At 31.6% G+C, this 9933-nt stretch overlaps 5 protein-coding genes across 5 annotated transcripts; 3 read left to right on the forward strand and 2 right to left on the reverse strand.

Moving 5' to 3' along the window:
* Positions 1-478: 478 nt before the first annotated feature.
* cand_017960 (uncharacterized protein) lies at positions 479-1168 on the forward strand (the record flags this gene model as incomplete). The annotated part of the gene is made up of 1 exon (XM_067212030.1): positions 479-1168. The coding sequence occupies one exon, from the start codon at positions 479-481 to the stop codon at positions 1166-1168; it is 690 nt and encodes a 229-aa protein (XP_067067169.1).
* Positions 1169-1514: 346 nt separating this feature from the next.
* cand_017970 (26s proteasome regulatory subunit 7) lies at positions 1515-2810 on the reverse strand (the record flags this gene model as incomplete). The annotated part of the gene is made up of 1 exon (XM_067212031.1): positions 1515-2810. One exon carries the CDS (start codon positions 2808-2810, stop codon positions 1515-1517), a length of 1296 nt encoding a protein of 431 aa, XP_067067170.1.
* A 241-nt stretch (positions 2811-3051) lies between these two features.
* cand_017980 (myosin head family protein) lies at positions 3052-7479 on the reverse strand (the record flags this gene model as incomplete). The annotated part of the gene is made up of 1 exon (XM_067212032.1): positions 3052-7479. One exon carries the CDS (start codon positions 7477-7479, stop codon positions 3052-3054), a length of 4428 nt encoding a protein of 1475 aa, XP_067067171.1.
* Positions 7480-8025: 546 nt separating this feature from the next.
* On the forward strand, positions 8026-8883 carry cand_017990 (phosphoglycerate mutase family protein; the record flags this gene model as incomplete). The annotated part of the gene is made up of 1 exon (XM_067212033.1): positions 8026-8883. One exon carries the CDS (start codon positions 8026-8028, stop codon positions 8881-8883), a length of 858 nt encoding a protein of 285 aa, XP_067067172.1.
* Positions 8884-9295: 412 nt separating this feature from the next.
* cand_018000 (40s ribosomal protein S5) lies at positions 9296-9886 on the forward strand (the record flags this gene model as incomplete). The annotated part of the gene is made up of 1 exon (XM_067212034.1): positions 9296-9886. One exon carries the CDS (start codon positions 9296-9298, stop codon positions 9884-9886), a length of 591 nt encoding a protein of 196 aa, XP_067067173.1.
* Between the last annotated feature and the right edge of the window lie 47 nt (positions 9887-9933).

Below are 9933 nucleotides of genomic sequence, written 5' to 3' on the forward strand. Positions count from 1 at the left end.
TGCAGATATTAGTTTGAACGAAGTGAAATCTGAATGGGAAAATTGTGCACAGCAACTAGAGGCAACTCAATATACATTAATTGATAAATATACTTGTTTTATAAAAGATCAAATGTCAATAATTATTGGAGATTCAGATAGTGAAGCTTTAGATATTATTGTTAATTTTATTCTTAATCAACTACGTAATAAAGTGGGGTTACTCGAACTTTTTAAGCTTTTAAGTGATCTAATTGATGTAGAAGCTGAACCATTTCTTAAGATTTTGTATAGTAAACTATGTGAAGATGGTTAATATCACTTGGTAAATATCTAAACAAAATTGAGGGATTGTGTGTAAATAACACTGTGTGAAATAGACTTCTGTCAATACTTTTTTTTTTTTTTTTTTACAAGATCCAAAATAAAAATAAAGAAATATAAAGTATAAAGAGATATAGAGAAATATTTAAAGAAAGTATAAAGAAGTCATTCTTATATGGCAAAGGAGAAACTAAGACTTGATATTAACATTGCAGCACTTTCTGCAAGTGCAGGTGGTATTCTTTTATTAATGTTAAGTATTTTTTTACCATCATGGTTATATAATCCAGCTGGACGTAGTTTCTATCCATATCCACGTTACTGGGGCCTTTTAACTGTTGTTGGGCGCAGGATACAATCTCACAATGAAGTGTGGGAAATTGCTTGTAAGACTGCAGCCAAACTATCTCTTGGAATTGATTGCATTTCACCATTATGCCTTTGGTATTCTTATAAATGTGATGCATATAGAATAGTTAAAAATATATCCTATGGAGTAGCAACAACATTCTCAATAGCATGTGGAATGATAACAGGTGCAATGGTTTGTTCTCTACGGAGTAATATATCGAGTTTAAGATTTTCAACTGCATTCAGCTTCATTGCATTCCTAATATGTAGTGTAGCTATTGCCCTCTATACTATTTTAATGGATCAAGCATTCTCAATCATTAATAGTGCAGGATATTATCCTGTACCCCAACCTAGCACATCATATTCAATTGCTTTAGCCGGTATTTTCCTTTTATTTGTTGCATTTATTGCCTTTGCAAATAGATATAGAAGAGTCAGAAGCGAGAAGGATTTCGAAGAAGATACATGGTATCAATATCAGCAATTAAAAGGGGAATACTACGGGTATTAGTGACAATATTCTTCAGAATCATTATATGTGACTTAAAGTTATTGTAGAGGTTAAGTGTAATATACCCATTATGAATATAAACTTAGACAATTATATCAAACATTAGAGCATTGGAACTAATATTTCTTTTGAATAATTAATATACTTTTAATGTGAATATAAATAAATGTAAATATATATTTACTATAAATTTGTAGATTTGTAGTTGACGAGTAGATACGATATATATAAACCTAACTATTATTATTATTTATTATTAAAATATTGGTATCAGTGTAAAACTAACCATATAAAGTAGATTTTAGTTCTTAAATTCTTAAAGTTCAATTAGTAGTAGACATATGTATTAATTGTATACCATATATTTAGGGGTTGCTGAGAACTTTTTGTAACCACGTACGACTTTATTTATAGCTTCCAATAAGTCTTTTTCGCTAATACTTTTTCTTCTAGCACGAATTGCAAACATCCCAGCTTCCGTACATACAGATCTAATATCTGCACCAGTACAGTTCGGGCAAAGACGAGCTAGTAATTCAAATCTTATATCACGCTCCATATTCATAACTCTTGCATGAATCATAAATATTTGTGTTCTTCCTTCTAAATCAGGTAGACTAAATTCTACTTTTCTATCTAATCTCCCAGGCCTTAAAAGTGCAGGATCTAATGTATCAGGTCTATTAGTTGCCATAAGTACTTTGATATTTCCCCTTGCGTCAAATCCATCCAGTTGATTAACAATTTCTAGCATAGTTCTTTGAACTTCGTGATCTCCATGAGCACTTTCTTCACCTCTAGCACCACCAATAGCATCCACTTCATCAATAAATAAAATACAGGCTTTTTTACTACGGGCCAACCTAAAGAGTTCTCTTACCATACGTGCTCCCTCACCTACATATTTTTGTACTAATTCAGAACCAATAACACATATAAAGCATGCATCAGTTCTATTAGCTACAGCTCTAGCAGTCAATGTTTTTCCAGTGCCAGGAGGTCCATATAATAGAACTCCTTTTGGTGGATCTATACCCAATTGAACAAACCTCTCGGGGTGTAATAGTGGCATTTCCACAACTTCTCTAAGTCTTTCAAGTTGTTCTTTAGCACCACCAATATCATTATATGTAACATCTGGTTTATCTTCCACAGTCATCATAGCAACTGATGGATCTATTTTTGGTGGTAATGGTATTTGAATCTTGTATTTATTACGGTCTACTCCAACTCTCATACCTTCTTCTATATCTGTTGGTGCAACTTTATCACCAAGTCCGACGACATATTTTGCCATTTGTTTAATATTAATAACATATTTAGCTTCTTCTGTACCTGGATCAATAATTTTTGTACAGCGAGCTACTTGTAGTGGCTGCTCCATCTGCATCATCTGTCTATCTGCAGCTAAATCCCATTGTGGAGGTGGTGCAAGGCCTGTATCTGATTCTCTAACACTATTTAATTTTGAAATAGACCGTACTAAATCTTTTACTTCCACCTCAATTTGTCTTATTTGAGTAACATATGGACCCAATCCGTACTTTCTCATTATGTCAATATCAGCCTGATCTAAAGGTTTTGGCTGATCTTCATTATGATCCTCCCCGATCAGAGTTTTAGAATTAGGTTTCACGACCATATTTTATTTTTGCTAGTGTTAAGATATTGTATAACTATAAAATAGCTGAGTTCTCTCAGTAATACTTTTGACAGCGCTAAATATCCCACAGAAAAAGAAAACGTGGAATTAGCGCGATTACTTTAGATTGAAACGAGGTAATATACATTGATGTCACTAAAATTCTAGTCAGCTATTATGATATAGTTAGTTAACTATAAGTAATATAATATATTATATCTAGTAAAAAATTTAATAATTTCTATGAAGATATATCTGAGTCATTCAAATCCTTCACTATTCTACGATTATATCTTTCTCCTAAAGGCTTTTTTGGGGTTATTAATGTCTCTTCAATCACAATACTTTTTCCACGATTTTTTACTATATTTGGGGCCTCTGAGCTATAAATTATAGAGTTGTTTTGGTTACTCCCTAAACCATTACTACGTTGTCTACGTTTCATAGTTGCTTCAGTAAAGTGTTGTACATCATCTAAGCATGCAAGTAATTCATCTCTTTCGGATCTTAAAATTTCTAATTCTTTATTTGATTCTATTAATGCATATTGAGTTGCCTCTAGTTGCTGTGCACAATTTTCCCATTCAGATTTCACTTCGTTCAAACTAATATCTGCAGTATTTCTCAGCTCTGCAAGAGTTGATCTTAGTACCTCCACTTGAGTTGTTTTTTGTCTAAGCCTATTTAACACTGTACGTACTTCTTCTTTAAGGGTTCTCCTTTCAACAAAAAGTTCAAGTATTCTTCTTTGGAGAGTTGCTTTGTCATCTTCAAGAATTTCTAGATTTTCCTGTAAATTATGATTAACTTCAACTAAATCAGAATATTGTTTCTCTAATATAGATCTCCTATCACCTACATTTACTGATAGTAAATTATTCGGACACTTTGGAGATGAATAATCTGTATATTGAACAGTTCCATCAGATGTTGAGAGTTCCCACATATTAACTGCTGACAAGTCCGAATCTATATTACTTTTTGACTTCTCAGTAAGATTTTCTATTTGTGATGTTAGAGATATATTTTTGTCATTAATAATTTGATATTTTCTTTCCAATTCCTGAATCTCTGATTTCAAGTTTAAATTTTCCTTTTGGTAATTTAGATTATCCTGCTTTATTTGTTGATAGTCTATTAATTTTTGACTTAAAGATTGTTTATATTCTTCGAAATCTGCTAGCTGATGTTGAAGTTTAGTTTGTACTTCTCTATATCTCTCTATTTCCTTCATACAGTATGCTCTTTCTTGCTGTCTATCTTCTAGCTCAGCTGAAAACTGTTTTCTAAGAGAAAATAAATCATTATCAGCTTGTTCTAACATTTTCTCAGTATATTGTACCCTATTACGTTCAATTTGTAATTCTTGTTCTAATTTCAGGATCTTTCTTGCAAATTCAGATTTTTCTTGAGTTAATATTTCGGTAAATTTACTTGTTTCAGCAGCAGCTGATGATTCAGCAAGTTTGATTTTATATTCAAAATCACTAATGATTCTACTATTTTCAGAACTTTTTACTTGTATTTCTGACTCAAGGAGACATATTTTAGATTCATATTGTATATTTTTTTCCTTTAGTAATGCCAATTCAGCTTTGGTATCTGCTAAGTCATTTAAAACTTCCTTATAATCAAGATTATCTGAATTAGAAGTATTTTTTTGAATTTCCAATGAATCTAGTAGTTTCCATAACTTTGAAATATTTTCAGGGTATTTATTTATATTTTCATCTTGATTATTCTGTACTTCTAATTTTTTACTATTACATATAATCGGATAGTTTGTAAAGTTCTTTACATTTACTTTAGTTTCGTCAATAATTTGGGAATCTGATTTTTCAGTACTCTGAATCTTTACCTTTCCAACATGATCTTCTACTTTTCTTTTATTAAGTAACTTTCTAAATGCTTTTTGTATTATAATTGCTGCATTAATACGTGGTGTTAAGATATTATTAATATAGTACATTCTTTCTTTGAAACCTCGATATGATGCTTGAATCTTAATTGAACTCTTCTTCAAAAGTAAGAAATGTTTTCTACTTCTATACATACGCCAATAAGATGTAATACGAGTACAATAATTTAACCATGTTTGTGATACACGCCTTTCTAGCTCAATTTGAAGGTAGTCCCTAATAAATATTTGAGTTTTACCTATTTGCCATGAATATCTCCACATTTCAGGATTCTGGTTGCTTTCTTTGGCTTCTAATTCTCTTTGTAATTTTTCCAGGATATTTTTACATATTTGTACATAATTTTTTGCACCTGTAAAATCTCTTGAGTCTATATTAGGGTATAATAGCTTGTACCTATTATAAAACTCGACAAACGTTTTTCTTATACTATAACCAGATCTTCTAATCCTTATACTTTCCAGCATACCTGCACATCTTAACTGCCTTAAGACATCTATGCTATCAAATTCATGTGCAGACTTAATACTATTTGGTTTAATACAACGTACATAGTTTGGTATAGTAGAGTTTAGTATATCTAATAGGCCATTGAGTTGTTCTCGGAAGGCTCCACTCACTGTTGTTAATATTCCTTTGGGTCTGGAAGAGGTACCAGTTGATACTGTAACTCTATCGCGACTAATTAGATTTCCTACACCTAAAGAATCTATTGAATTAAAAAGTTCAATTAGAATTGGGGACTTGGATTCCTGTAAAAGTTCTAAAACATCTATGTGTAGTTGGTCACGATTCTTCTCAAGAAAACCATATACATTATAAACTACCGCACCAGCATAATGTTGCACAGCAAATGTTCCATTTGCCATTTTGGTTGGTTTGAATATAATATTACAATATGGCACATTATTTGACCTATCATAAGTGGATTTACTATTAACTTTAGGGTTAAATGGAGCAGCTATATTTAATATTTTATTTAAAAATGATTGATCACTTCCTTGTGGCATAAGACACTCTGAATCTAAAATTGGAAATATTCCATTTGGTTTCTTTTCTAATGAGTCAATTATTACTTTATTATCAATAAAGTCTATATGAGCCCAGTCAATACCTTCTTTATTGTAAACTTGTTGTTCTGCTTGAAACATTTGATGATTAAATTGTTGTTGTAATTTCTCATTGCTAAAGTTAATGCAAAATTGTTCAAAAGAATTAACATCAAATACTTCAAAACCGTAAATATCTAAAAGCCCTATTGAATGACCTGAAAAAGATGTTTTTGATTTACCCATCCCCATTCCAGATGGATCCTTTACAGAGATATTAAAGTCTGTTGACAGTCCACATGCCATAGATTTATTAATACGATATACTAACCAGTCAAAAAGTTTCGTGTATATAGCCTTTGCCATTGCATCTCTTGTATGGTATACAGCATCTAGAGATAGAGGCATATATATAATACGATTAGTTTCAGGGTCTTTTAATCTTTTACACTGAAATATACTTAATAGTGACTCTCTTGATAGCTTAAACAAATTTAAAACTAATTCAAAACTTTCAGTATAATTAGAGTCAATTTGTGGAAATTCATCTCCAGATTTTTTTACAAACGAAATATTGCATAAATGTAATATACCAGCACAAATTCTAAATATTTCATGCTGTTCCTCCTCACATATTCCAATACACTTTAAACAGTTAATTACTTCATGCATTTCTGCAACATCATCTCTTCCTGGAACCTCAGTTGAAGTTCTTAGTACTAAAAAATCCTCTACATCTTTTAATTTCATCTCATCCAGTAAGGTTTTCGGTAAAATATTAGATTTTACTGCACAGGAGCATAAGCCATAAAAAATGTGGTAGTTTCTCTCACTATCTTGTTGAAAAGTTAGTCTACATTTTTCAAGAAGATAGTTTGAAATAGATGCACCTCTTAGTTTACCAGTGGCATCAAAGAAGATTTCAATAAATTTCCCAAACCTAGAAGAATTATCATTTCTTAAGGTTTTAGCATTACCAAAAGCTTCAAGAATAGGATTACTTCTTAAAATAAGACATTCAATAGAGGAATTATTTGAATAATCCATAATATTTGTCGATAGAAATGATAACTTTCCAATATAGCTAGAAGTAGGAAATAAAAAGGATAAATCTTCTGGAGATTTATGTAGATTTGCAAGATAGCATAATATAATTTTCGTCGCTTCAGTTTTACCAGCACCACTTTCACCAGTAATTATAATGCTTTGATTTTTTTTATAGCGAAACAAAGCATCATAAGTATTTTGAGCCATTTTAAATACATGAGGTGGTAGTTCACTTGAATCAATACTTGAATCTACATTATAATCTCTAGTGCTATTCCTATAAAGTTGAAATGTCTTATGGCCATAAAGATCGTTTATAGATTTGTAAGGGTTAATGCTTATAAGAATCAAGTCACCAATACACGTGTAAATCTTATCTTGGTAATATCTAGTACGGACATTATGTAAAAGAGCTCCTTCACAAAAATCACCAAGAGTAATTAGATTTGGTATTCCTGCTAGACTTGATTCATCAACAGGATGTTTATCTTTGTGTTCATCTGTTATATGTACTTCTAAACCATCATCAACATAAGCAACTAGCTTACCTCCCTCCATCCTTTGGATCCTGGCAGGAGCCCAGGCTAAAGTAGGATGAGATATCCAGACTAAATTCCCATTAAGAATCCATTGATCAAAGCTTTTATTGCTCATTCTTTATTTACTTAATAGGCAATATAATATTTAGGGCTAAGGCATGTCGTGATGGACAAACCGCCAAAGTGGCACTTTGTAGACACCGATCGGTAAGCTCTTAAAATGGCCACTTACTAAGGATAGAAAAGATACGTGGTAGCTTCTTTACTAAAGTAGTTTCGTCTATAATTTGATATGATAGGGGGCTTTGGGCCTTTTTTTATAAATGATATTATTATATTATTATTTATAGTGCACTGTGATGCACCTTCATAATGTTTGCCTCCCAATTAATATGGGGAAATATAATCAATAAATCCTACTTGAATCTAGAAATGCAACTTTTAACATATGTATAGTTGGAAGTAAGCACTAATTACACAGGTTACTATCAATTTAGTACACTAAGATAGACCTATGATACTTATTTTTAGATCTCTTGCTTAGAAATAAAATGACATTAGAAGTTTAGTTTTAGTAGAGGATCTACAAAAGATCTACAAGAGATCTAAAAAAGATGTCTGCAAGGAGTTACAGAAAATAAAAGTCTTAAGTATTTTACTGATGTATTGGTATTTCATAAGGCATGCTGAATCCACAAATAATGCAACTCTCAATGATGACACAACAAATGATAGTAGCGAATTCAATAATAAAAGGGCCCCTGATCCTAGTCTTACAGAATTAGGAATTAAACAAGCAACAAGAACAGCTGAGGTTTTATTATCTGAATCTAGCTTAGTATGGATAACTCATGATAATAATATAAGGAAGCTTAAATTGGTTATGCCTAAATTTAATACTATATATTGCTCACCTTTAAAGCGTTCTTTAGAAACTGCATTTCTTATTCAGAAGAAAGTTAACTGTAAAGTTATAGTGTTAAAAGATCTTTGTGAAGTTGGAGGTGTATTTCATGGTAAACGTCTATATTTACCTGATGTGAATGATTCTATATATTGTTCTGGTTTGTCACGTAGAGAAATATTAAAGCTATACCCTGACTTTGAATTGGAAGACAAAATTACTGAAAAGGGATGGTGGAATCAGCCACAGGAGTCAATTAAATGTGCCTTAAGTAGGGCAGATAAGGTTATAGAGTGGATTTGGTCAATTAGTAAGAATGATCTACAGGTTCACAATAAACTAACAGACTCAGCATCTATACTCATTACTCACGGCTTATTCCAAAATATACTCATGAAGAAGCTACTTTTAGGTAAAGGTGTAGAGATGTTACCAAATGAGAAGTTAATCTTTCCATGTGATAACTGTGGTATTAGTCAGTTACTGTTTTGTCCAAATATTACAGAAGACAATTCAAAGAGTGATGACAATATAGTTGTATGTCTTAAGTGGAACTCAACAGACCACTTAGATCCCAAAATGCGAACAACAGTAAATATAATAAAACAAAGATAGCATTATATTAATTTCCAGTGCTACTAAATTATTTAATTCAGCATATTTATAAATATTGCTAGTGTAGCAAGTTGTAGATGAGGCGCTATAATTTAAGTGAGAAGTTGATACGTGTCACATAGGCGCTATTGTTTGAGACGACAATAACACCATAGACGAGTTCAACTTTTTTGTTTCAGTCATTCATTAACTATACCTTACTTGTAGCGCTTATTACCCAATAAACGAATTTGGTATATTTCTTGTTGTAATTCCATTTCATTTTAAGGTAAGTTCAAGTGCTAATATCACTATCTTTATTACGGTACTTGAGGATTTATATTTTAAGGGTGATATCTACTTATTAGGGCAATTTCGTTTATTTTAACTTTATTTTTTTTTATTTGTAAGATATTTTGTAGGATTTTTAAGGATGGCAGCTTTCTCTACATCTGAGGTGAAGTTATTTGGTAAATGGTCTTATGATGATGTAAATGTTTCAGACCTTTCTTTGGTTGACTACATTGCTGTTAAAGACAAAGCTTGTGTATATGCTCCAGTAACTGCTGGTCGTTATCAAGTTAAAAGATTTAGAAAAGCTTTATGCCCAATTGTGGAACGTTTAGTATGCTCTTTGATGATGCATGGGCGGAATAATGGTAAAAAGAACCAAGCTATTCGTATTGTTAAATCTGCATTTGATATTATCCACCTTATTACTGACAGAAATCCAATTCAAGTATTTGTTGATGCTGTTAAAAATGGTGGTCCTCGTGAAGATTCAACTAGTATTGGGTCGGCAGGAGCTGTAAGGCGTCAGGCAGTTGATGTTTCACCATTAAGACGTGTAAATCAAGCTATCTATTTAATATGCACAGGTGCACGTTCCCAAGCATTCAGAAACATTAAGACTATTGCTGAATGTTTAGCTGATGAAATTATGAACTGTGCAAAGGAAAGTCCAAATAGTTATGCTATTAAGAGAAAAGACGAAGTTGAACGTGTTGCAAAAGCTAACCGATAAACATGAAATAAAGTTAACATACTATTGTATCTTAAGTATACTGATAA

Source organism: Cryptosporidium andersoni (genome assembly GCF_001865355.1).
Source record: "Cryptosporidium andersoni isolate 30847 chromosome Unknown contig_63, whole genome shotgun sequence".
Taxonomy (NCBI): Eukaryota; Apicomplexa; class Conoidasida; order Eucoccidiorida; family Cryptosporidiidae; genus Cryptosporidium; species Cryptosporidium andersoni.